Raw genomic sequence first — 27,945 nt, 5'->3', positions numbered from 1 at the left:
TAGACATTTCACCCCCGAAAGCAGAAAGCGGACCGCCACGCCTGTAGGCGGACCAGCGCCATCGTCAGACCAGACGCTGGATACAGACAACAACAGTGACAGACCGAGAGAGAAAGACCGCATTTCTTTTTTTGCTTTCAGTTATGGGTGTAGTCTGAGCGGTGGAAATTGTAATTGCACTGCAGCTTTACCTCGAAGTTTAATCCTCATGAAGGAGCTCCGTCCTGGCTGAGTTGGGAGATGGGAGTACTTAACATCACAGACCAGGTACGCTGAAAGGAAAGCCCTCCGTGTTTGTGTTTTGGCGCAGTCTATTTGCTGGAAGGAACCTACTGTAGTGCGCAACATGCTACGTATTCGCCGAACCGCTTGAAATACTACTGTTGCTCATCGTTATTGCATGCATATATTTGTTGGTTTAATAATTAGGAGGACAGAATTTCATGTATTTTTGATGTGCGGTATCGTTTTTGTGGTTGGAAGCATAGCCTCGACCGTAGTCTGGGCCAGAGCCAGATCCGTAGCTGCATTAGTTAGCTCGAGCCTTTTAGCTAACTGACGTAAGAACTGAAGGCTGGGGCCTGTAGGCCTCAGCTAGGGCTTGGTCTAACTGCTGGAAAGAAAATAAAAAAAGAACGGGAGAAAATCAGCCCCATATTTAAATAGTTGCAATAAACATTTGAAAACATAATATACCTTCATGCCAATATTTTTATGCATTTGCTATCCCAAAAGTATTTATATTTTTACCAACTATTTGAGCGGCTCAAATAGACCATAAAGAGCGGTACGAGAGATGGGCATATTTCGAGTAATCGATCTGGATTAGTGTTAAGGTTTTGTTCTCTTTTGGTTTTAAATTATTGTTTTTATTATTATTATTATTATTGCGTAGTTTTATTTGTAACTCCGGGGTGTTTGTGTTTTTCAGCCTCCTCTGGTCCAGGCCATCTTCAGTCGTAATACTGAAGAAGTTCAACTGTTATTGCACAGAAAGGAAGATGTCAATGCACTGGTATGTGACAAGTACATTGAGTTTTGATGCGGATCATACTGGATGGAATGCAAATTGGAGTCCTAATGCTTCACGTATTGTGTGTGTGCGTGTGTGTGTGTTTTAATAGGACCATGAGCGCCGCACACCACTTCATGCTGCTGCCTGTGTGGGTGATGTCCATATTATGGACCTCCTCATTGAATCAGGTGACTCCGCTACATTTATTGCAGATTAAAGTCGGTACCTTTTATGGTCCAACATGATGCATGCTCCATAAGACTGAATCCCATCTCTAAGGGGGAGTGAAACAGTCAGCAAAATAAATCTTGTGTCTGTTTTTATAGCTAAAACAATAAAATATACATAGAAGAGGATTTTGTTTGCAGATTTTTGTGAACCTATACTGAAAATGGAAATGTATATCTTTCAGGTGCCAGTGTAAATGCTAAAGACAACGTTTGGTTGACCCCGTTGCACAGGGCAGCTGCTTCAAGGAATGAAGTAGGTGTCTATTTTAAGGAGTCTATCATTTCTAGCTAATTATTTTTATATTTGAATTTCTTTTGTGTCCAACCACAGTTATGTATGTTGAATGTTTTAATTCTAGTTTTAATTCCAGGACAATTGGACAGAAATTTAAAACAAAAATGTGTAACATGATCTTATAGCTTATTTAAAACAGAAAAGGAACAATTTTCATCACTAAAATAAAGAACATTTTGATTAATGTACTGCTGTACAGTTATAATAATATTGCCTACAATGTATTTTTTAATTTTATAAGCAGAAGTAGGAAATGTAGAACAAATGTTTTAAATTTATCAGTGGTTTTGAAGTGTTTGTTGCACAGAATGTGTTTGTTTTTGTTCTTTTTATATTGTCAACACCACAAGCTAATATTACTTCGCTCATTAGTTGGGCTATGTGCTCAAGTAGCCAGTCTGCTGTCAGCTTAATTTAATTAATTTCATCAGGACAGTGCATATTGATCAACATTACCAGAATTAATGGCGGTGTAAGCATGCAGGCATTAGCACAATAGCTAAGTTTCAAGTAAGCAGAAAAAACAAAACTCTTCACTGTGCATTTATTAGGACAGAAAAAATAACAACAAAGGAAAACATTTACACTAGAAATAATTAACCAACAGACAGAAACAGTATAAAAACAAGATACAAGACTCTCAGATATAGACTTTCAACCATTGCTTGAGTTTCTTTTTTTAAAAAGAAATTGTGTAGTTTTAATAGTCTCTGACTGCTTGCCAGTTGCAGCTTTTAAAATGTTGTTCATACAATAAAATTGATGGGGAACACTACTTTAGTTTCTACATTGCTGTTGTTCATTTGTCCAACAAAAAATATGCTAAAATGGTTATACATTTATTTCTTACAAAAGGGGAAAATTTAGTTTTCCAGCAGCGTGTAGCAATATGTGGGCGAGGGGCAGGACTCATTAGTTTTTGCAACTGTAGAGCCAGACATAATTTCTGGATCTTCCTCTCGCCTGTCATAAAAAAAACTTTAAAATGTTGTTGTGATAGAATGGAAGACTTGATGGTTTTTAAACAAACTGTACATATTTACACCCTAATGCTTTAATTAAAACTCTAACTTTTGGTGGTGGCTTCCGTCTCTCCAGAGAGCAGTGGGTCTTCTGCTGAGGCGCGGAGCCGAGGCAAACACGCGAGACAAGTTCTGGCAGACGCCGCTGCATGTGGCTGCTGCCAACCGTGCCACGCGCTGCGCAGAGTCTCTGCTGACCCAGCTGAGCAACCTGAACATGGCAGATCGCACCGGTCGGACTGCCCTGCACCATGCAGCTCAGAGTGGTTTCCAAGAGGTGAGGCTGCAAGGATTAACCATTTAACGTGTAGAGATGACTATAAAGTTAATTTCTGCTTGTTTTTTTGGTTTCGTTTTGTTTTAATTGTTGAACAGATGGTGAAGCTGCTGCTGAACAAAGGAGCCAACCTGAGTGCCATTGATAAGAAGGAGAGGCAACCTATTCATTGTGCTGCTTATTTGGGTAAACAAGTTTCTATTTCATGTTTGGCTGAAACAATTAATTGTGACTAATCAATTATTTTTAAATAATCATCAACTAATTTAGTAATCAAGTACATTGTTAAATGTACAGACTCAACAGAAGGAACAACATATTCAGAGAAGCAATTAAGCCAAAAATGTACAATAATTAAACACATTTTGTATTTAAGATTTAAAAAATACTTTATCTGTAAATATGTTCTTTGCAGTTTTAGGTTCACCTGGTTCAAATTCTATAAAAAGAAAAAAAACCCTGAAAGGTAAAAAGAACATCTGCAACTAAGCACCTTTTTCTATCTAGTTATTAATCGATTGATCCAAAACATAATCAACAAATTATCCCAACGCTGTGTTTTTAAATGAAGCAGAAAGCGCTGAGCTTTTCACATGTTCATGTTAGAAGTATATTTAGCTTCTGATTCATTATTTGCTACAAATGATCAAGCAAAGACTTAAAGAATGCTCAGTTTTTGCATTTTAGGCACTAAAAGGTTTTCTTGTATATAAAAAAAAATAATTATTTGTTTGTTCGCATTAATGCAGACCTAATTACTTGCCAGTACTACAAATCAGCTGTTTTTAAAAAATTTTTTTAGGCAGGAATTAAAACTGTAGAAGTAAAATTTGTCCAAATAAAGCACAGTAACGCTAGTAAGTGTGTTCAATGTGAGAATGTAAGACACAACACTACATATGTTAACCAAACATTTTCTCCAGACACTTCTAGCTCTGGACACTAAACTGTAGATCAAATCTTACATTGAAATGTTTTTTGTGATTTTTGCAGGACATTTAGAGGTTGTGAAGATGCTGGTATCCCGTGGTGCTGACAAGAGCTGCAAGGATAAGCTGGGTTATACACCTCTCCATGCTGCTGCTGCGAGTGGTCACATCGAAATTGTAAAGTACCTTCTGAGGATGGGAGCAGAGGTGAGAGGTCATGTTTTTATGTTTGCATCACTGCTGTCTAGGTTTGAAACGATTAATCATGTTGATTTGATCATCGTCAACTAATTTAATAATCAATTAATCGCTAACTGGAGTATACAGACTCAAAAATCTAGCAATTTGTTGAAAGAGCAACATACTCAGAACAATAATGAAACCAAAACTGTACAAAGAATATAAAAATTTTTCATTTAAGAAAAAAAAAATCCTACTTTGTCTGTGAATATGTTCAAACCAAAACTCTTTAAGTGACTTAGTGGTAGCTTAATTTAGTTAAAAAATCATATTAATCAACTTTTGCTTTGAAATTATTAATCGGTTAATTAAGTTTTTCACATGTTGATGTTAGAAGTATTTTTTAGCATCCTTTTAATGATCATGAAATGTATGCTGTTATTGCATTTAAGGCAATAAATTGTTTACTTTCTTATTTAAAACAGGATTTAATTATTTGTTGTTCTGTAGGACATATATTGAAATTATTTGATGAAAAACTGAATGAAAAATCTTGAGACTGCCAGTTTTTAAAATCCAACAAATTGTCAGAATAATCAGTAGATTAATCAAATAGTTGTCAGAATAATTGATTATTTACTCATTAAAATAATCGTAAGTTGCAGCCCTGCCGGTGTTTATGGCTTTAATGAGTCAGTTTACCTCTTTTTAAATGTTTTTATAGGATTTTTTAAATAAAGTTTGATGTTTCGGTTGTGTTTCATTGTCAGATCGATGAGCCCAACGGCTTCGGAAACACTGCGCTTCACGTGGCTTGCTACATGGGACAGGAAGCTGTGGCGACTGAGCTGGTGAACCATGGCGCTAATGTTAACCAGCCCAACAAGTGTGGCTTCACCCCTCTGCACCTGGCTGCCGTCTCCACCAATGGTGCCCTGTGTTTGGAGTTGCTGGTCAACAATGGGGCTGATGTCAACCAGCAGGTAAGAAAAGAGCAGTGTGCACCGTGCTGTGATGCAGATTAACGCCACAAAACGACTTGGAGCCAAACTCAGCGCGTAATGAGAGCTTGTGACGCTCTCATTACTGCATCACAAGCTCTCATTTTAAAGTATTTTATTTATAATGCACCATTAGGCCTGTCACAATAACAAATTCTGCAGAGTGATTAATTGTCTCAAAGATTATTGCGATAAATGATCATATTTTTTGAACTGATGTAATGGTAATGACAAAATAATGCAAGCACATCCTGCTAAAAATTAACACACTTTATTTTCAAAAGAACACGTAACACTGGAACTGGTAAAAAAATAAACAAAACAACCAAAAATAAATTGGACTCTCAGTCTCTGTTAACAGAAAATGCATTTGAATAAAAACCAAACACAACATAAAACCAAAGTGGAAATAAAAACTACATTCAACCAAAAGAGTACAGTCTGTATACTATATTGCCCTTCAATAATTGGTAGGTTTAGATAGAGTAGATGGGTATATCTGACTACCTGATGTAATCGTTCACTCCTCCCTTACGCTAAGGAAATGAAGAAGGGCAGGGTCAGTGGAGGTCACCGAATTTGAGCCTTTTTTTCATCCAGTGTCATCAATAGAAAGAGAAAAGGGCAGGAAGAAACGATAAAGCCCATAGATTAAAATGAGGTCGATAACTTTCATTCATCATGCGATTAATTGATTTGTTTATTGCGACAGGCCTATACACCATCGTACATTTGCCACTGCAGGGGACTGATGACAAGCCATTCATTTGATTCAGGAGTGTTATTAGAGAAGGGATGGATATAAAACTTGGGCAGCCCTGCAGTAGATGTATTTTAAAACTATACTAGCTTTGTGTGAACATTTTTGTGAAAATAATTTTTTTCTTACTTTCATCAGAGCAAAGAAGGGAAGAGCCCCCTGCACATGGCAGCCATTCACGGACGCTTCACACGCTCTCAGATCCTCATCCAAAACGGTAATTAGTACTTTTTTTTTTCCTTTTCATTTTGTTCTCTGCTCTGAATGTGTATTTAATTCTCTTTCCCTCTTCTTTGCGTTTTTATCAGGTGGGGAAATTGACTGTGTGGATAAATATGGCAATACCCCCCTCCACGTTGCTGCTAAGTACGGCCATGAACTGCTGATCAGCACTCTGATGACCAACGGAGCAGACACAGCCAGGTAGAGGCGAAAATCTCACAGCTTTAACTTTTAGAAAACAGACTTTTATTGATTTATTTGGTGTTCAGCATCTAATGCAGCTTCTTACTAATTTGTTTTGTTTCTCAGACGTGGGATCCATGGAATGTTCCCCTTGCACTTAGCTGTGCTGTACGGGTTTTCAGACTGTTGTCGCAAGTTACTCTCCTCAGGTTTGTTTTCTAAATAAATCCACTCTGATTCACACACTTGTTTATTTCTTTATGTCTATGTGAGTAATTTTGTTAATGTCCCTTCAGGTCAGCTGTATAGTATAGTTTCATCTATGAGTAAAGAGCATGTGCTATCGGCTGGGTTTGACATTAACACCCCTGACAACTTTGGGAGGACCTGTCTACACGCTGCTGCCTCTGGAGGGTAAATAGCACAACTTTTATGCTCTTTTTTTATTTACCAAAGACATGCATTTTTCTTTAATAAACATATCTTTTTACAGAAATGTTGAATGTCTGAACTTGCTCTTAAGTAGCGGTACTGACTTGAACAAGAGAGACATAATGGGAAGGTAAGTTCTACATGATGTTGTCTGAACATTTTACCAGTTAAATTCAGAAATTACAGTATATTTTGATGTGATTGTCTAATTTCACCTGGCATGTGCCCTGTAGGACACCGTTGCACTATGCGGCTGCTAATGGGAGGTACCAGTGCACCGTGGCTCTGGTGAATGCTGGCGCCGAGGTAAACGAGCAAGACCAGACTGGCTGCACTCCCCTGCACTACTCTGCTGCATCCCAAGCCTTCAGCAGGTGAGAAGCGTGTTTAGATTTTAAATTCAAAACAAAACAAATAAAAAAACATTAATATGCTGCATTAAGCTAGATAAAGGGTGTTCAAAGTGTGGCCCGGGGGCCATTTGCAGCCCCTGGACTGCTTCTGTCCAGGAGCAAATATTCACAGATCTGTTTATTATTGATTTGTCAGAACTGATCGCCAATTTTCTGGGAACCATCAAAATACTGAGGATGAGACGAAAGAGTCCTACTTGTGAGTTTTTCTTATCTTCGAATAAATTTAATAATTGGATAATTATATATAATCAGCAACTCATTGAGTTTTGCTCTTTGGTGCCTTTTGCAACAGTTGCTTGGAGCATCTTCTGGACAATGGTGCTGATCCATCTATGGTCAACTCTAAAGGTTACAGTGCTGTTCACTATGCAGCTTACCATGGCAACAAGCAGAACCTGGAGCTGGTGAGTTTTCTGACGAGCACCAATGTTTTTATTATCCATCCTCACTGCTAGGATTGTCACCTAAGTGTGTTTTTTTTCTTAATCTTGTTCACCTTAACACTGCAAAGACATAAAATCTTACCAAGTATTTTTGTAAACATTCCAGTGCAAAAAACACTTGGTACACTTGAAATAAGACAAAACTTACTTGCAAGCAACTTTTCAGAAAAATATAAGAGCTTGTTTTAAGCTAAAATTTTTTGAATATTGATTAAAAATTGCTACTTCCACCGGTAGATTTTTTAAAATTCTTTTTCTTAAATTTTGGAAAAACATCTTGCTATAACAGAGTGTCTGCACATCCTAAAAAAGTATTAAATTAATCTAAAATGTGTTAAATTTATATATAGCTGTAAGAAATATTTTTTTAATTAAAAAACATTTTTTTAGTTAAGTTTACATTAAAAAAATAGATTTTCAAATTCATATAAATTTAATCTAATACAAATTTAAGGCATTAAATTATAATTTAAGGCTGGATAATCTAATTTTGTTTGTATATATTCCTTAAATTTAGTCATGACATGACTGTTTAATCCCATATATGTATATTTATTTTTTCGCTCACTCTTGTGTCAGGCTAAAGTTTGAGCCGTGCTCAGACATTTTTATTGCATTCTGCCTGCGACTCAAAGCGGTGACATTGAAAAGGTCTCAAAATCTAAATTTTACTCGCTGAAAAGTGCAGATGTAAAAGTGATAAGATCTGCCAATGAAACTAGTACTTTTTCTTCCATATTGAAGAAGCTTGTAAATCTTGCTGAAAAGTTATTTGTAAGTTTTGGTCGTATTTAAAGTGTGCTGTGATATTTGCAAAAATATATAGTGAGAGTCTGTATTTTTGCAATGAAATTACTAATTGCTTAAAGCTTCAGCTCAATCTAATTCGTTTACATGCCTGATTTCTTCTGTATTAAACTTGCATTTTCTTACTTTTCCAGCTCTTGGAGATGTCCTTTAATGCACTTGGAGACATAGAGAGCAGCATTCCAGTCAGTCCTCTTCATCTCGCTGTGAGCGTCACACAAACCTCTGCTTGTTAATCTTGACTAAATGCAAAGTGGAGACTAATTCTGCTCCTCCTGCAGGCTGATCGGGGCCACTGGCAGGCCCTGCGTGTGCTCACAGAGACGGCAGCCTATGTGGACATGCAGGACGCTGCCGGCCGCTCTGTGCTCTACCTGGCGGCGCAGAAAGGCTACGCTCGCTGCGTGGAGGTGCTTTTAGCTCAGGGGGCCTCCTGTTTGCTCAACGACAACCATCTCATGTGGACTCCGATTCATGTTGCAGGTATTGTAGCCAAAGCGGAAAGCCTTCTCTAGCAATGTGGCTGGTTTGTTTTAAATTTTTAATTTGTCTTTTCTGTAAACCAGCTGCAAATGGTCACTCGGACTGCCTGCGCATGATGATTGACTATGGGGAGGAGGGGGATCTCATCAATGTCACGGACAAATTTGGCCAGTGAGTTGTTTTCCTTTCAAATGTAGAATCTACAAACCGTTTCTTTGTGTATTTGAAACATGTCTGTAATACTCTAAACTAATTTTTCTCTTTGTGAATCAAGTTTCTACTTCTTTCTGCTTCTTTTAGTTGTTAATTGAATTGTTCATATTAATTGAGTGATTAAAAATTAAATGAAATCTACATCAATGCAATACAATCATGTAAAAAAAGGTGATGTCACAAAATTTCCGTCTAATCTTTAGTTTATCTGTAAAAGTAAAAGCTGGAAAATTAAGAAGCAAGGAATTACATTTCTATTTGTTAAACAAAACGACATCACAAATGAAATTCCTTTAGATGAGAAAAATAAGTTGGGACACCCGAATGGCTAATTCTTTGGTTGAATATCTCGGCTTTGACTAGGCCATTTGTGTCATTCTATATTATATTCACTGGGGGAATCCCAATTTGTATGTTTGTTGGTTTTTTTTCTTTTAACAGGGCAAACGTTCATCATCTGCACTTTATGTGATAAACACATTTGTATTTTTGTCCATTTTAATTGGGAAAATACAAATAATTTATATCACAGCCAAAGTGTGTGTCTTTATGTTGAATAGAAAGCTTTAAAAGATGCTTTATTTAATTTTAGCTTTATTGTTCATTTTGTCTCCATCAGAACCCCTTTAATGCTCTCTGTTCTGGGAGGGCACACTGACTGTGTCCACTTCCTGCTGGAGAAAAGTGCTCTACCAGACGCTAAGGACAAGAGAGGACACACGGCTTTGCACAGAGGGGTAAATTTTAAACACCCAATTATTGAACCACAGTATAAACAGAAAAACCACTTGATTGACAATAAGGATTAATTTGTACAGTGAAGGTTGACTTTGGTTTGTTGCAGCAGGGTTAGTTGTCAGGACTGTTTGGCAGTAAAATGGTGACTAACAAAAATATTCTGGTGGTCATAATGTTCTGTCTAATCAGCAGATATGGGTAGAGTACAGAAAAATTGTACTCAAGTAAGAGTAGCACAATTCAACATATTTTACTCAAGAAAAAGTAAAAAATTACCGTCTAAGAAATGACTCAAGTAAGAGTAAAAAGTATTTGGTGAAAAGTACTGAGTAACTGATCAAATAATCAATCATTTAATATTTAAAAAATACATCATGAGGTAGGCCAAAATATAAAGTTAAGGGGAATTTTTTTTTATTTTAAGGACCTAAATGACAATAGTTCGTATAAGTAACAAAAAAAAGCTAAATCAGGCAAAAAAAAAAAAAAATCTGTTTCTTTCAATTAAAAAAAAAAAAACGTATGAAATTTTAACAAAAACTGCAGGTGTGTGTCTGTCTGGTGAATTTTAGGTTAAACATGTTTGTTTTTTCATTCAATGGGTAGAAAATCCAGAAATTTTACTCAGGTAAGAGTGGAGATACTTCATCATGAAATTACTCAAACGTAAAAAGCACTTCTTTCGTTACTCAAGTAAATGTAACTAGTTACTGCCTACCTCTGCTAATCAGTGTGAAAAGGAAAAATAATCTGATTGTTTGATGCCCAGTTCTATTTTAAATTGTGCTCAAGTTAAAATAAAAACTACAGTTTTTCACCTACTCAAGAGAACAGATCCAGCAGCCAGTACAGTCTCTTTCGCCCAGCATAAATGTAAAAAAACCCCCACAATTCAATGCAGTTTTTTTTATTTGTTTGTATTTACATAGGCAGTGTTGGGACATGATGACTGTGTAGCAGCTCTGCTGGAGTGCAAAGCTTCTCCGTTATGTCGGGACGCCCAGGGTAGGACACCGCTGCACTATGCTGCCTCCAGAGGCCACACAGAGATACTGGCCAGTCTGGTACAGGTCACCATGGCAACTGACCCACAGGACAAACTGCTGGACAACAAACAATACACGCCGATACACTGGGCTGCTTACAAAGGTTTGCTCGGCTTCATGAGTGGAAAGTCTCTAAATACTGATGATGGCGTTATTAAATCTGTGCTGATGTGTTTCTGTTTTCAGGGCATGAAGACTGTTTGGAGGTTTTACTTGAATTTAAAACATTTATTCATGAAGAGGGAGACTCTTTCACTCCCCTGCACTGTGCTCTGTGAGTATTAATGTTGCATATTCTTATGTTGGGTGCCAAACTTTAAAAAGAAACACTTCTACACTGGACCAAATTTCAAAACTGTTTCTAGACTGCAAAACAATTAAAATGTGATCAATAGATGAATACCTTTGGGATATACTTGTACAAAAAAATTAACAATACAAAAGAACAACTATGATAGAGGTAGATTTTTACAAAATGGAAAAAAATAACCTTTACAGTCAATTTAAAGATAAACTTATTTCAAACACTGAAATAAATGGGAAAAAATGTCAACAAATAAGTGGCGGAATAATTTAGAATGAACAAGAATAAAACATTTAGGAAAGATGCCACTTGATTTCTAGTTTGTATTTTTATTACAAAGATTCATTGACTCATGTTGATCAATAGTCACACATAATGCTACACTTGTTACAGTTCATTTTGTTTCTTTTTACGTGCTTCATTTCTGTTTTTACAAACAAAAACCTGACAGACACCAAAGAAAAAAAGAGCTATGTGCAAAATGATGCGGGTTGTAGAATGTGAAGTTTGTTTTTTTGCTTCAGTTATATCTACAATTCTGTATCTATTTAATTTACCGTAATAAGTAAATAAATGACTTGTTGTTTGTAGGATGAACGGCCACAGCGGCGCTGCAGAGAGGCTGCTGGAATCTGCCAGGGTCCACATGATTAACACCCGAGACGCCAAAGGAAGGTTGGTGGACTCGAGACTGATTTGGAAAGATTTACACATTTCCACCAGCTTGGATCAGGAATATCTTACCATCACCACAGACATAAAACATCTTTGATCCTCAGATGCTACGTATTACTTTACTCAGGATCTTCATTATTGATCGTTTTGTTTCTGCATGTTCCTGTAGGACCCCGCTGCATGCAGCTGCGTTCGCTGAGGATGTGGCAGGACTTCAGCTGGTTCTTCGCCACGGCGCAGAGATCAATGCCGTGGATACGAGTGGACGCTCTGCTCTGATGGTTGCTGCTGACAGGGGACTCAGCGGCACTGTGGGTGAGTCTTAACCCTGGTCTCTCTTCTAATGTAGAGTCTATTATTTTCCCAAAAATAGCTTTTTTGTTTGTTTTTATTTTTAAAAATTCAAATTTTGTCCATTGTGCAAAGTAAAATAGAAACCCAGTTGTGTCACCTACACCAAAAATAAGTAAGAAAAACACCCTATATTTTACAAATTTAAAAATGCTTGAATATTCAGAATCCAGATTGTCAGTGTTTCTAAAAAATTCTGTTTCTAGTACACCTTTTTAGATCAAATATAAAAACAGACTAACTTGAAAGTGGCTTGTTTTTATTAACTGTATGCATTAAGAGTTATCAAAGACTATTCACACAGTTCAATATGATTGAAGCCAGATATATATAGTATCAATTTAGACTTCTGAAGAGTCTTCAGGCAGAAAAAAACAGAGAAAACCGGTACAAGCTCAGAATGCATTCATCAATTAAAAAATAACTAAGATGCTGACCACAAGTTTTGATGTTGTTGGACTTTTATAGTCTGATTAGTTTTGCCTCAACATTCTTAAGATTTAGCTGTTTATTTTTAACATGAAATAATGCTATTGTTGACTTAAAAATCTGGAAAGTGGAAATTAAACCTTAATGCCTCCTTTCTTTAGGGTCACATTGTATGTTAGATGTGTGTCTACTATGATACAGCATCATAAAAATAATTTTCCAACCAATTAAATGTTGCATAATTCTGCTGCAAACAAACATAATAAATTTAACCCACCTGTATAGCGGCTGTTTGGGTGCCAAATGTGTGTTTTGTTGTTGCTCAGCCATCCTCCTCCACCGAGCCAAGGCCGACCTGACACTGCTGGATGAGAACAGGAACACTGCCCTGCACCTGGCCTGCAGCAAGGTACACACTCTTACCTCCACAATAGTTAACACATTTATTAGCAGCACTAGCATCCTGCTAATTATAAAACAACTCGAGCAAATATTGCTTTTAAGGTGAATTGTTCTGGAAACAGATAATGGTTCCACACAGTTTTCAGTGATCATTTTTTTTACACTGTTTTTCCTTCAGGCCCATGAGATGTGCGCTCTGCTGATTCTGGGAGAGATCCACAATCCCACTCTGATAAATGCCACCAACAGTGCACTGCAAATGTAAGAACTTATGAACTATTACATAAAATAAATATATATTTGTAGATTTTTCTGTGTTACATGACTCAAAATAACTCTGCTTATTTGCATATTTTTTGTGCGTCAAGTCCATTCTAAGATATTCAAAATAAAATACAGATTTGGAAGCTCTGATCAAGGTGAAATGCTACTAAGCGGTTTCTGTAAAAGTGACACAAATGAGAAGTATTGAAGAGACTTGTGTTAAATTTTATTGTTACACCAAATACTTCAAAATTAACTCTGACCTTTATCAGACAATATCACACTAAATTGTGACGTGGCTTGAATAGCAGCTACAGTTTATAGTTTGTAGCAATGATTGCAGTTAAAATGATTAGCCTGAATCTGATTTAGACTAAATTGTAACTGTACAGAAGGAAAAATGGCAATCCTTCTTCATGGTTGACATTTCTCATCTACCCAAAAATGTCTTAATTATTTAAATTAATTTTAATTAAAATTATGCAGCTAAGAACATTTTACTCACCAATAAATGTGCTTGTATGCTGGATTTCTGCTCCGGTCTGTAAATTTTACCATTTAAAACTTGAAGTTTGTTCATCTAAGTCAATATGCTCTTAATAATTTGTCATTAAGAGCATATTGACTTAAATGTTGTAGAAGTACAGCCAAAAACTCTTATTTAAAACCATCTCTGCTCTTTTATTAGCTGTCCCTTTGCAGTGAAGCTTTCAGTCTGAGCTGCCATTGTTTTTGTTTCTGGTCTTGTGCAGGCCCCTCCATCTTGCAGCTCGTAACGGCCTGGCTACGGTGGTGCAGGCACTGCTGAGTAGAGGAGCTACGGTGCTGGCTGTGGATGAGGAAGGTGAGAAACTTCACAGCTTCTATGGTGCTGGTTCATTCCTTCCTTTTCCTGTTTTTTATATATTTATCAGGGAACATTAAGGCACAGATGATGTAGGAAGAATATTGTAGCCTATCTGATATAGGGCAAGTTTAGGGCTGCAACTAATTATTATTTTAGTCATCAATTAATCGCATAAAGAAATTGGCATATTCTAAATAATTTTCATTTAGCCTCTTAAAATGTACATCATACAGCATTAGAAATACTTAAAAAAAATACTAACAAATAATTCAGTTCTGTTTCAAATAAGAAAAGAAACATTTATTCCTTTTAGGTAACACTTTATTTATCAGTTGTTGTGAAGGATGCATCTGCAACTAAAAAAATACTTAAAATATCAACATGTGAAAAGCTCAACGCTTTCTTCTAACTTAATATCATTACAGTGCAAGAATAATCAGTTGATTCTTTTTTTTAATAACAGATTAATTGCAAAAGATGCTTAATAGGAGATTTTTTTTATTTACAGAATTTGAATCAGATGGAGCTAAAACTGCAATTTGAGGAGTTTCAAAAAAAAATAATTTTTTGTTAGTTTTTTTTGTTCTTGGATGCAAAATCTATTTGTTGTGCAGTTTAGACTAAGTTACTGCTCTATATATGTTCTTTCAACAATTTGCCTTCTTTTCATGCTGTATAGTAACTAACAATTAAGCAGTTACTAAATTAGTGGACAATTATTTCACTAATCGATTAATCCAAATGATTGTTTCAGTAAGGCATTGTTTTTTAACAGCTTGTCACATAAACAAATTTGCGTTTATTGAATAGAAAATGTAGTATTTTATTTATTTTTTTTACATTAGCGGAATATTGACAACGTTTTTGCACATATTTGTAATGGAAATGCAGTTATTGGGACTTTCTCACGCTGATTTTTCTGCCAATCAGGCCACACCCCGGCTCTGGCCTGTGCGCCCAACAAGGACGTGGCTGACTGCCTGGCTCTGATCCTATCTACCATGAAGCCTTTCCCTCAGCGGGACCCTTCCTCCTGCTCCTCCTCCTCGCCCACCGTCTCCTCCTCTGCGGGTCTCAACTTGCTGAAGCACTGCGGCATCACCGCCGCCTGCTCCCCTCTGCCCAGCAACGGCCTCCACAACGGCTACGTCAAAGACCGCCACGGTGCACCGGTGGGCCTGGACGGGTGTCTGTCTGAGTGAACTCAGCCAGCTGCTGTCAACATCACCACCACCAGGGGGCGACTACCTTAAACATGGTCAAGAGGACCAGAAGAGCACCCACCCACATGTCTGTTTTCTCTGTATGTACGTGTTCGTGCGTCTGTGCGTGCGTGAGCGTTTGGTCTTCTCTTGAGGTGCAGTCAAACCTATTATGCAATTAGATCCCATTCCTCCGTCTCCTGGTAGTGCTTAATGCAAAGAAGCAGATCACTCTACAAGGTCACCACGACGAGACATTTACTACGAACTAGCAATCTGGCCATCTCTAAATTATTTAACCCTTTAAAGCCCTGCTGACGTCATTATACAGCCAACTTCTCAGAGCATGGCGGTATCTTCACCAACTGTCCTTTTTCTCCATATCATTCAGTAGAGAAGTCATATCATGTTTAACCAGAAAGGTGACCTTGTAGAGGGTCGTACAGCCTTCCCAAAAGAATGATCAAAGAGTTTTTGAGCCTTTTTTTTTATTATTAAATTGTCTACTAGCCTAGATTTTTATGAAGGAACCACACAAGGGAAAGTCAAAGTTCTTGCGTAAGAGTGCAATGCTTTTTGTACTACAGTACAATCTGAAATTTGGGGAAAAAGGGTCATAAAGTTGTTAAATCCTTAGCTTACTCTAAACGTATGGCCTAGAATTGTTTGGCATTTTAAGATGATTTGGTAAATGCTGCTGAATTCATTAGCATGTCTCCTTCCAAAGGAGAGCCATTCTGGGGTCGGGCCGAAACATCCCTACGTACCGCGTGCCGACCCCGCTTTTTGTTTTTGTTTTTAAAGATGCTAAATAAGTGTTTGTTAAGCTAGAATGTTTCTAAGCATATAAGTTATGACCAAAGTTGATCAACACTACTATGGCTATAAATTATTTATTTGAGATGAACTGTACTGTATAGAGAAAGACAATAGATCTCGATATACCTCGTCAACTCGTTTAGCAGCTGCTTCATCTTCACCCAGGGTCCGTAGGCCTAACGTTCTCTTCTTCTTTTGTTTTTTTTTTGTTTGTTTTCGTAGGACTTAGAGAACTGCTGTAGGATAGTGACTGACTGAGGCCTTGTTTATTTCTAGATGAAGGCTTTACTAGTAATATCTGCCAACAACACCTCATCGAAGCATCTTATATCTGAGCACATAAATGAACAAGCCATTTCAATTTATTTCCCATCTCTTTAACAGTGTTTTCCAGAGAATATTTCACAATTTGAATGGCCTGATTACTGAAAGAGAGCAATCAGTCTTGTTTTTAGGCACTAATATTATTTTCCTTTTGTTTTTTTTGGTGCGTGTGTCTTTAAATTTTGAGCTGGCCGTTGATGTTTAAGCTCTCGCTAACGGAGTATTTTGTGGAGCTGGTGAAGTTGTCTTAAGAATCTACATCGCAGCTTCTTAGTGGTGAACTGATCTGTTTAAACAAATATTGTCTCTTTTTCTTTTGAACTATTATAATTATTGGGCGGTTTCCAAGCAATATTTTCTTTTTTGCCTTTTTGTTGAGCGTTAATAAATAGACAATCACTGTCACAAGGGCTTTTGTTTCCCTAGAATGTGTTTTGATTTCTTTTTCATTTTTTTAAATTTACCTGAAGACTAAACGAATGGCTCTGTGCGTGCCGGGCATTTTACTGTCAGTGTCAACTTAAATGCACTGGATTGCCTTTGTGGCATCTCAAGAAATGCCTTTTGACCCATGCCTTCTACGACGCTTCATTTCAGTTGGATTGCTTGGTGGCAGAACGTAACGAGCCCTGACACTGATTATGTTGCCGCCCGTTTGATGGCAGCGGCATTTAACTACAATTGCACCATCGGATCTAATGGGAGTTTTAAGTAGATAAACAAATAAATAAATAAATGCTTGGCTTATCTTTACGCTCCGGCATTGTTAGTGGAGCAGGGAGGTCGTATCCCTGCAAGAAACAAATAGGGCTAAGAAGAGAAGAAGAAGAAGTATCTCTGCTTAGGCCAATCCCTGTTTAGATTTCAGGAATAGCAGAAATCCAAATATGTGCTTTTATTTGTGTTAATTTAGTCGTCTCCTCATCCCATTTTCTGGTATTAAGCATACTAAAGATGATTGTATCAGACCACTAGAGCTGTTGGTGACTCCTAGATGTTTTATCTATGCTATTTAGTTGTGTTGAGCCATCTGACGGTGGTTAGCTTACACTGAGTCAGATGAGTTTCCTTGGTGTGATGACTTCATATCCTCTGGTGTTGAAGTGGCACAATTGCACACGTTAGTTTGACTGGATAAGAGAAGAGGACCTAGACTAGACTTTGTTGTTGAATACACTTTACAAAGGAAAAAATGCTTTCACAGCGGTGTATTAAGCTTGATTTTTGTTTCTCAAACTGACAAATATTCTTTTCAGAGCAGCAATCTCATTGAGTTAAGAGTTGTAGATTACTACTGTATTCGGCATCTATAACTGACTGAAACTGAACAAATCTGTGAAGCCCAGCCTTTTGTTCTCCGTTTGGAAAGGCGGTGATGTTAGTTGGGGCTTTTTCATCAAATTGGTTCCAGTGCTAATCTGTTGCTGGTGCTTCCTTGGCGCCAGTTGTTTCCGTTTCCAGCTCTGGTAGCGATTAACTGGTTCATTCTTTGCTCCAACTGGGATGAAAAAAACACTTTGATCAGGAGCTGGAAGTGGGAAAAGAGAGTTAAACGACCAATGATTTTACTAATTTAAAACAAAAATGGAAAGAAAAAAACACTTGACTTTCATATTAAAAGATAAACTCACTCTCTCATGTTTCCATTATTTATATTGAGATCCCCAGCTTAGTTTTTGAACACCAACTTATTTTCTATCTTCAGATACTGTTAATAAATGCTCTAATCGCTGTGTTTAAGAGTTAATCGCATCGCTGCTCGTGGTATTAAGAGTTAATAGATTAATCTGGTGACAATAGAGCATCTTTTTGCACAAATGGGGAAAAAATTGTTTAGTTTTTGGAGTTAAAAGCACTGATATCATCCTGGGAAATTAGAAATAAAAGTGATAAAAGGTCAGATGCACACTAGATTAAACCAACCTGTTTCTGGCTCCAGCTTTTTTCTCATTTTTTTTTTTTTTTTTTTGGAACCACTTTAGTGGAAAACGCCCCAGTAGTACTGCAGATAGATACATACTTTCGCTATTCTTCTCAGGATTCCTGCTAACGCAGCAGGTCGAGTTTCTTAATTCAATCAGATCTCTTATATCTAAAGTTTTTTCTGTTTTTTTAAAAATATATATATCATTTTTCTCCCCAAGATGGGATGTTCCAAAATTAAATTTTTTTAAAATCTGTAATCCTACAGCACTTAATTACGTAGTCAAGCACGCACTTTAGTACATTCAGGTTCTAAGTGTGCAAAGTAGAGCAGATGTAATGTATGTACTTATGTTTACATGCATGTGTTGCTGCTGAATACAGGAAATGTAAATGAGAAAAGGTGAAGAGGAAAAAAAAAAGAAGCAAAGGCTGCAACTAAATTGTACTCCATCAATGCATTATTTAAAAAAATAAAACATATAAGAATATATATATTGAATAAAAAAGTGGTGCTTTTAAGCACTTGGGGACAGAGTCTGCTCTGACTTGTGTTATCTCTTCCCATCACCCAGCCTACTGTTAACAATGCAGACTTTGGCCTAAGTCGTGTAAAGTCAGTTGAGAGATTAAACCAACACCTCAGGCAGGCGGGCAGGTTTCACTAAACACTCTCCATATCCTCTCTGCCATCTGTAGGTGCTGTCAGGCCAGCCTGGTTTTGGGCAGGGATTTTTATTTCATTTCTCGTGATGTCCTTATCTGTGTCGTAAATGGAGTCAGTCATTGACTTGTGCAATGACGCTTGATGTAATCTTTTTTCTTTTTTGTATTACAGTATTCTTATACATGCTTTTTATTTTACTTTTTGTGTACCAGTGATACCAGTGATTGTGCATGGAGCTAGGTCGCAGTTGTGACGTAGCTACTATTAAACAAATGGAGCATATTATACAATATATTTGGAGTCAGAGATGGAAAGAAAGCAATGAAAGGTCCAATTGTAGCAATAGCGTGTGTGTGTAAAAGTGTGCAGCACAAATATTGCACTGCCATCCATTTTAGGCCAATTCAGTAAATCACAGCATCAATGCCAATGGAAGATTCAAATGCGGGTTAGATGTCATATTTTATCACAAATAAGGCCTGTTTGCCAAAATGTGTTGAGAGGGACGGAGAGAGGAAAGCCTCTCTGTTAAGCAGCAATGGATTTATGCATATGTTCAAGCAGTTTACAGTCTGACCATCAAATCTGAGCCATGAATTTACTGACTGAAATGAATGTAGGGTCAGTTCAGAGCGCGACAGTTTTCTTTCTCCCGACTTTAAACTGTTGCTCTTCATTTGTCTTGCGTGGATATGAATATACAGGTAGCATGTAGAAATATAACTCTCTACTTATTCTAATGTATGTGTAGTAGTCTTCCTGCTTTGAAGGTCTGGATATGTTTTTTTTGTTTTGTTTTGTTTAGGTTCCCCCCCGCCCCTCTCTCCCGCCTTTTAGGCGTTTATAGTTGTGTAGAATGAAGCCTAAAACCATAAAGGATAAAATTGTAGATGAAATTTAACATTAACGGTCATCCATTCCATTGAGATTGCCTTACAGTACAGTGAAACAAGACGGACAAAAAAACAAAAAGGTCTACAGTAGATATGATGACACATACTCATAAATAGCCTATATTTGACAAAATGCACCTAAGCTACACCCATTTAGTGCCATAGAAACCTTGATTTGCCTTTAGACATGAATCATATTTACTCGGTCAGTAACATATTCAGACGTAGACAGGATTCTTACAGTTTTGTGTTCGGAGCTGCATGTCTCTAAGCCAGTTATATTACTCAAAAGAAAGCTATATAAACATGTGCATGAGAAATTACTACTTAAAATACAAGTATTCTGTTGAGTTTTGGTGTATTTTATAATTGGACATTTTTTTCTCAAGTATATAGGTAGTCCCTTTAGTATTGACAAAGCAATCCATTGTTTGTGTGTTTAACAAGGTGGTTTATATTGTGTGTTACAAAGGAGAAAAAAAATCATTTTTGATGTCCAAAAAAAAAAAAAAAAGCATACTATATACAATATAGAATTGATTTGCCTCAATGGATGTCTTGGTTTTTACTTGAAGTAAATGGCAAATTTCAATTCAACTCTGATCCACTGTTGAGCCTTTTGCCTTAAAAGCTATAACAGAAAATAAAACCTGGCAGCACCCGAGACGCTACATCTCCTGTAGAGTTATGCTTCTTGCTTTGATTGCTTTAAAAAAAAAAAATTGGCTACTTTTAGGTCCCGCAGACGCCACCCCGGGGGGTCGAGAAGCACACAGATAAATTGAGGTAGCACATAGCTCAAGGTTGCCATGGTACCAAGCTAGCTCTGAGAGTTTGGGATTTCGCCATATTTTCCACTGTGAATGAATGAATGACTTCAGAATTCACTTGTAAACACAATCAAACTATGGCTTGTCTGTTATCCAGAGCCAAGTGACACTGGGAATTGACGTTGTGTACCTCAAAAAAAAAATAAAAAAATACTAAGACAGGAAGGATGCTTGTACAGCTATGCTAACAAAGAGTTAAAAAAAAAAAATCCTTGTACATCCGTCTTGTGGGTTGTGTAATTCTGCTTAAACCAGCCTAAACCAGACGATCTGCGCGGAAGCGTTCGATCAGCGTTGGCGGATGTCTCATGTTTCCTACCTTGCGAAGGGGCAGCCAACTGCACCTTGTACTTTTTATTGGACCTGCAGTTTTACCTCAACAGTGATCTTTTGTGTGACGATGCTGACATTGATTGTGTGGTGTATTTGTTCCTTTCCCCTAATGTCAGTCATGTAGATTATTCGCAAGTAAAAGAAGTAGTTTTGTGTGCTTGTGACTTTACATCGGAAGTTTGTCATATCTAAACATGCACTAGCCCTTTTTTTTTTTTTTTAAACTGAAGCGCATATTTACCTTGTTCCAATACATCTCCCTTCATTACAATTAACAGATGAATCTGTTATTTGGTGCAAGTCAGAGTAAAAAGGTCCAGTTAAATATCAGCTGGGATGTTAAGGTAGCTATAAAACTTTACCTCTAAGTCAAAACAATATAACTTCACTGTAGAACACCTTCCCAGCTGGTTATTCATTCCCTCTACCCCACCAATATGACCTGTGTAATACCAAGCACAGAGGTGGCACGGTGCCTTTTACTTGTAACTACCGAAAGGTACGGTCTTCCATTTGTATTTTCCAGAAGCCTTACAATGGGGAAGAAAAAAACACACTGAACATACGTGGTGGCAGAACCCAACTCCCTCTGAGCATCATCATTTAAAGGGCATATATCATAAATTTCTACCGCTTTTTCGATTGGTGTTCAGGCTTGTAGCTTGTGCTAATAACAGGAAGCACAAGGCCGCCCAAATTTATGGCGTCACAACTTGGATGCAAAACTCTGGCGTTGATTGTAATATTACGTCCATCCAAGACAAAAATAGAGATGCTAAAGACTTGAGATGGAGAAAGTTGGAAGAAATGTTTTCTAGGAGTGGTAACTTGGAGAACTAGCACCCTGTAGAGTCTAATTCAGCAAAATGATGAATTGGGAAAACTAAACAGCTGGCAGCATTCAGTTCTGTCATTTTTACTCTGATGTGGTTATGTCTCACTTTTGTACACATAATAGGTCAGTGTTTTTGTTTTGTTCTTGTGAGGGTTTAACTGCATCACAGTAATGTAGCTGTAGAAACATTACTCCAATCTGTCCCGCCACTCAAACTTTATCAGTTTATTTTCCCCACAATTGCAATTTTGGCCCTAACAAATCACTACAATAATTGTACTTCTCCTAGATGGAAGGGAACCTAAAACACTGACGTTAAATCCGATCGGCACCAGTCCTCCTGCGACTCTGCTACGATAAACAAAGCGATGATGGATGGATATTCAATCAGGCTTTAGCTGCAAACACACTCATCCATTTGGCTCAGACACGTAGAAAAAAAATTATAGCTGAAGCTGTCATCGCTAAATGTTTAGAGTGGCTACAAATGTTTTTTGTTTTTTTTTGCTGTCGTGATTTTAAAGAAAATAATGGATCTCAAGAATGGCTCTTTAATATGATATTTGCCCTTTAAATTATGTTTCAAATTAAAAGTAAACGCTTAAATAACTGCCTCTAGATTCGCTTGGATTTCTCCACACATTTCCCGTGACTTTTAGGGTCGCAGAAGAAATTGCACACTACTGGTGCGATTTCCTTTAGGCACATCAAACGGTGAACGAACGATCGCTAGATTGAAAGCACAAACCCAAAGAAGGCACCTCGGAGCTCGGAGGGCTCTCCGAACCATAAGAAGCAAAATCGACCAAATTTAGGCCAAGATGTGAGGGAGAAAATAAAATAAAAATAAAAAACCCCCCACAGAAATCGTGAGGCTTGATTATTAGAAACACAGTAACTGTAGAGAGACCGCTGTCTGAAATTCCAGAGCTGCTTCTGATTATTCCTCTCAGCCTTCTGGGTTATTCATCTAGTAACTTCTTCACAGTGCAAACCAAGTCGTCATCAAACTTTAGGGTGAACTGTTTGTTGTGACTGTGTTGCAAATTGATTGTGGAGATAGTATTGTGTTATTTTAGGGTAGACTGAACTAGAAATAGGATTGCAGTTTGTAGCTGTGTGCAGTGTTAATAACAGTGTGATCATATTCTAGAAGTGACGTAACATTTGTTGTCTTACTACAACATTAAGGCATGAAAATCTTCTGTCAAGCTGACCTTGTTTGAAATAGGTATAAGTGCAATAACCTTTTGTTTATCATCGCTTCCTTGGTTGAGTAAGAAAAAAAAAAAACTTATGATCCCTTCTCCTTTCTTTTGATAAAAAAAAACAAAAAAAAGACACCAAAAGTCACTGATCTGTAGCAAATGAAGGATTTCAGCGGTCCTCTTGTTTGTATTCAGAGGTGGCGTTTAAACGCGAGATGTGAGATTCTGTTCTTAAAACTGTGATTTAAAATGAAAGTTTAAAAGCTGCCTGCTCAAACACAGGACTGTGCACAAGTTGAAAAGTTGGAATAGATTTTTTTTGTTTGTTTTTGTTTTAATGGATGGACTTTGATGGTATTGTAATTTGGACTAGACACGTTCCTTTGCATGTGTTCGTGTGTTTATATGCATCCTCGATTCCTCCTTCGTAGTCGGTGATATGAGGGGAAAAAAACTAAAAGGAAATCTGAAAGGCCTTATGTTGTTCTCAATGTTAAGCATTAAGGTTGTTTTTTTTTCACCCCTCTCCCTTTTCAGTGTGTAGCCGAAAGCTTGTACAGTCAAACCCACAGGAGATTTCCACCCGTGCGTTTGTAACTCGGAGGTTTTTTAGAGAAACATTCCCCCCTGAAAGTTCAGTTAGTTTTCACCAGCAGAAGATGCGTTAGGAGAGGGGAGATCGCGTTTACACAAAAAGGTGGAAAGTGGATTTTAGAAACACTTTGCGGTGTTTAATGTTGAAATGAATGAAACCAAGTATTGTACGCAGGTGAAGTAAGACGGTTATATTCTGATGGAGCACCTTATTGACTTGCTCCTTCTGTGAGTCTCCTATTGATCTTGATTACTCTAAAGCAGAGCCATATCAGAGAATTTGCCCATTAGGAGCCCCCATGAATGTGCTTTTAGCTGTAGGATGTATATTGCATGTTTTGTGATACTTTAGTTGTATTTGTAGTCCCTTTCATGTTTTTTTTTTCTCCTTTCTCTCTTTGGTTTAGTCTGCTTCACTGAAGATTTTACCACCTTACTGCAACTCATGAGCTTTTAACAATACTCCATCAACTGGACTTTAGGCAGGTGTTGATCTGCTGCTGAGGCAGCCTTAATTTATTACAGATTTAAAGAAAAATAAGATTTGAAAAGTAAACCATGGTTTATCTGGGAAATAAAAACGGAGCCCTTGTACGTGGAAGGACTCTGAATCAGGGCATGTGATGAATTACAATCAAATTATTACCACGATGCACCTTCACAAGCATAGGAGGAGGGAAAACGTTGGCTTGTCCACCTGACATTCCAAATTTGATTTATTTTTTCTTCCACGGTCCTGTCTTTTTTTTTTTTTTATTATTATTATTTCATTTTGCTTTTCTGGTGAATAAAGTGTGTCAATGACAGGGTTCCCTATTTAGCATAACGCTGATTACCTCATTTACAAGTCTGCAAATATACTATTCTACTGTGTGTGAAGGAGTTGATGCCATCACCAGCAGCGCGGTCTCCAGACCTGTGATGACAACAGGACCAATGAATTTACTCTGCTCACATCAGCCACTTTCAGATGAACAACCGAACTAGAAACAAGCGGTTGGAAACATGATGGAACTTTTATTTTGGCGGGCCAAAAACAGCCGTCGACGATTTACTTCAGTTAAAAGCCGCCGCAGCTGCTAATCCAGTCAACACGTACAGATGCATCTCGATTCAGCAGAAAACCGGCATGAAGTTAAATTGTTTGAGTATATTTAAAGCTTTTATTCCTGTTGACTTTGATGATTACTGCTACTGAAAATCCCAAAAGTCGTTTTTCAGAAGCGATATGATCAGAGCTCCTTTGACATGATCTGTTCGCAATTAAGGAATCTACTCAAAACATTTAAACCAACTTTGCTTCACAATCCTTTTCCAAACAGTTTTCCTTCCACTCAACTTTCCATGAATTGGCTTGTAAACAGTACAAACATTCATCTTTGCTAATGACGGTTTATGGATGTTTTCTGATTAACTGAATCTTCATTAGCTGTAAGCCACAAGCCTTATTGGACGTTTTTCCTTCCACTCAATTTTCCACAAATCTGATTTTATACAGCTCAAGCGGTCATTTTGTTAGTAATGACAGTTTATGGCTGTTTCTAAATTAACTGAATTTCCATTAGCTATAAGGCGATCCTTGCTGGACGTTTTTTCATTCCACTCAACTTTCCATGAATCTGATTTCATACAATACAAACGGCCATCTTTGTTAGAAGTGACGTTTTATGAATGTTTCCAAATTAACTGAATCTTCATTAGCTGTAAGCCATCATCGTCAGAAATAACGGAATAGATTCTTGAAGTTTTGTCTGATTTCAGTATAGAGTGAGTTTCTCTTTTTAAATTGAGATGCACCTGTGTCGTCAGATTAAAAAATTTTATTTAGAAAATAAGATTAAAAATCTACCAGCTCAAACACTGACTGGGGTGGCAGCTGTTGGCGCTAACTATCGTGGTTCAGTAATCCTGGCGTATCACAGATATTTCAACATTCTAGCATTGCTCGCTGTTTTGTTTTTGTTTCTTCGTAGCATTACTCCTACCTCCTTGTTTTGCAGCATTGAGTATTGTTCGTCTCTCCACCTGTTCTGGCTTTTAATGGGTCAGTCCACTGTACGGGAATACAGATTTATCATGAGCAATTGTATACTTATACATAAAGTGTGCTTGGATGTGCTGTACATGTCTACTTGACGTTTAAAAAAATATATTTATGAGAAGCATTTATACGACAAAATACCACTGGAATGTGAAGCCAGACAAAGTTGTGATGCAGATTATGATAGTCTCTCCCCTTTAACATTCAGTGGTGAATGGTCAGAGGAACCATCTTTAGTAAAGTAAATGATTACCTTTTCTTTTTAGTTTATTTCATTTTTCTGTGTATGCTTTTCTGTCCAGCCCTATAATATGAGATAATTCAACGTTTACAGCTTCATTTAGGCTCATGCAGCTGTACCGATATCACAGGTTGTCACGATGAAGATGGGTAGGTGGATTCTGTTTTTGAGGGTTGGCGGGGAGGAAAGTCAGTCTGTGTCCCTCAAGCTGTTTGCCTTCGAATCCAACTGTCCAGATTCTGGCTGCTTAGGCGTCCGTCTCTCCACACTGCCCTCACATTTTACACCGGGTTTGACTTACAAGGGGTACAGGACAAGGTGAAAGGTTTGAGGTTTTCTCCCCACCAAATATTACGGCCCTCCCCTCTCCCTGCTGCCGCCACCTACACACGCCAACACGAAAACAAAAACTGTACCAGCTCCACTCCACAAACCCGCCGTCTCACCTGAAACCTCAAGCCATTCATGTTTCTGTTTTTGTTTCTTCAACAATGCAATCCTGAAAGCACTTTGCCTTGTTATTCCTTTGTGTGAACATGTGAATGATAATTTGTTACAGAAATGTTAAATATGTAAAAGATCATTCACTGTTTTGGAAAAACCTGCATCTGTCTTTCTGACGTTAAAAGAAAAAAAAAAAACAGTTTAGTGACATTAAACCTGAATCTATTTTATAAAATGTTTGCTGCAGCCAATTGGTCTTGTCATTCAGTATTGTGGCTTAGGGTTGTTTGTGTTCAATAAAGTGCTATTGCTAAATATTTCCTGTCTCTCGCTTTTTTTTTTTATTCTTTAAGGTTCAATAATGTTAAAAAAATATTTATTTTTGCTTTTTTGTCGAAAAAAACGTCAGCTCATTAAACTAGAACTGGGCGGTTTAATATATTTTACAGCAGGGGCGTCAAACTCGTTTTCATTTTGGGCCTTATAAAAATGCTCTTAAAGGGCCGGTTACGCCAGAATATATTGATAAAACCCATTAAACTCTTAAAATATTAATAAACAGCTGTTTGTTTCTGCATTCAATAAGTGTTTCTTAAAATTAAATTATATTTAACATCTTTCCACACTGATCAGTCTCTCCAGGATTTTGTGAATGTTTTTTGTAATTTTTGCTTTAAAAATTACAGATTTTACGGTGCTGGTTTAGAAATGTTTGCAAGGAACTTTTACGATACTTGCGCTAATGTATAAGAAAAGTCACATTTTATTACTTGCTGTATCAATCACACCCTATAACTTGACATCAGGTAAAGGTGAGGCAGCACTGACTTAAACCCAATGTTTTTGTATTAATTTTGAGAAACATTTGCAGTAAAATCAGAAAAATATTGATTTTGTGTGAATTTTGCTTATTTGTGAACAACTGGAGGAACCTCTTGATGTAATTTGCAGTATGGAGGACCCCATAAAAGCTACGGAGGGCCAGATTTGGCCCATGGGCCTTCTGTTTGACACATTGTTTTACAAGATTTGAAGTTAAAATTTTTGAAAAACCTGGATTTTTTTTTTCACCTGCTATCTTGTTTGACAAATATAGCAAACAAGATAGTCTTCTATTTATTTATTTCAACATTAAGATGAAATATTATAGCCGGACCATTATTTTTTGTTTTATTGCGAGAAAGCAGTCCCGGTATTAGGAGAACTCTGTAATACTTTTATGAAAACTCAACGCGAAAAATAACTAAAACTTATCATGGGGAATGTTGAGCATCTTGTGAAGTTTTATAAATAAGGAAATACTTAATCTTTTAACACATTAGTGTCAAATTAACTCTTTATCAGTAGAGTGTATTTTTGAAAGAATCAAACGAATTGATCTGGTCACATCAGAAGCTTTTTCCTCATTAAAATTACTTAATTTTAAGGCGTTATGGTAAAATTGCATCTTTTTTGTGCTAATATTATGGCAATATTCTTGTAATGAAATACAAATTCTTACGTAAGGGATGACTGAAATAAACTGAACAGAAAAAACAAGAATTTAATATGGAGTAAATTAACTTTATTATTGTTTTCAGCGTTCCTCCTCCTGTTGAATCGTTCTCTCATTCTCTACATGGAGTAC

General features: G+C 37.1%; 1 protein-coding gene across 1 annotated transcript; it reads left to right on the top strand.

Annotated features, from left to right (window-relative positions):
- The first annotated feature begins 56 nt into the window (after positions 1-56).
- ankrd52a (ankyrin repeat domain 52a) lies at positions 57-26,635 on the top strand. Its single transcript, XM_032555961.1, has 28 exons — positions 57-267; positions 932-1,015; positions 1,125-1,203; positions 1,428-1,498; positions 2,639-2,839; positions 2,938-3,025; positions 3,833-3,975; positions 4,719-4,931; positions 5,848-5,926; positions 6,018-6,132; positions 6,241-6,323; positions 6,411-6,528; positions 6,608-6,676; positions 6,780-6,920; positions 7,096-7,158; positions 7,255-7,366; positions 8,347-8,418; positions 8,494-8,695; positions 8,779-8,866; positions 9,528-9,645; positions 10,576-10,795; positions 10,879-10,966; positions 11,588-11,671; positions 11,841-11,986; positions 12,778-12,860; positions 13,032-13,114; positions 13,870-13,961; positions 14,895-26,635. The coding sequence occupies exons 1-28, from the start codon at positions 241-243 to the stop codon at positions 15,164-15,166; spliced, it is 3,234 nt and encodes a 1,077-aa protein (XP_032411852.1). The 5' UTR covers positions 57-240; the 3' UTR covers positions 15,167-26,635.
- The last annotated feature ends 1,310 nt before the right edge of the window (positions 26,636-27,945 follow it).

Source organism: Xiphophorus hellerii, chromosome 1 (assembly GCF_003331165.1).
Source record: "Xiphophorus hellerii strain 12219 chromosome 1, Xiphophorus_hellerii-4.1, whole genome shotgun sequence".
Lineage (NCBI taxonomy): Eukaryota > Metazoa > Chordata > Actinopteri > Cyprinodontiformes > Poeciliidae > Xiphophorus > Xiphophorus hellerii.
The sequence above is the reverse complement of the archived record's forward strand: the minus strand, read 5'-3'. Positions and strand labels throughout refer to the sequence as shown.

Bases quoted from the DNA above. Each gene is read 5' to 3' on its own strand.
- ankrd52a (XM_032555961.1), top strand. From the start codon at position 241: ATGGGAGTACTTAACATCACAGACCAG. The intron at 6,133-6,240 runs GTAGAGGCGAAA...TTTGTTTCTCAG, and splicing joins AACGGAGCAGACACAGCCAG to ACGTGGGATCCATGGAATGT. The intron at 12,861-13,031 runs GTACACACTCTT...TTTTTCCTTCAG, and splicing joins TGCACCTGGCCTGCAGCAAG to GCCCATGAGATGTGCGCTCT.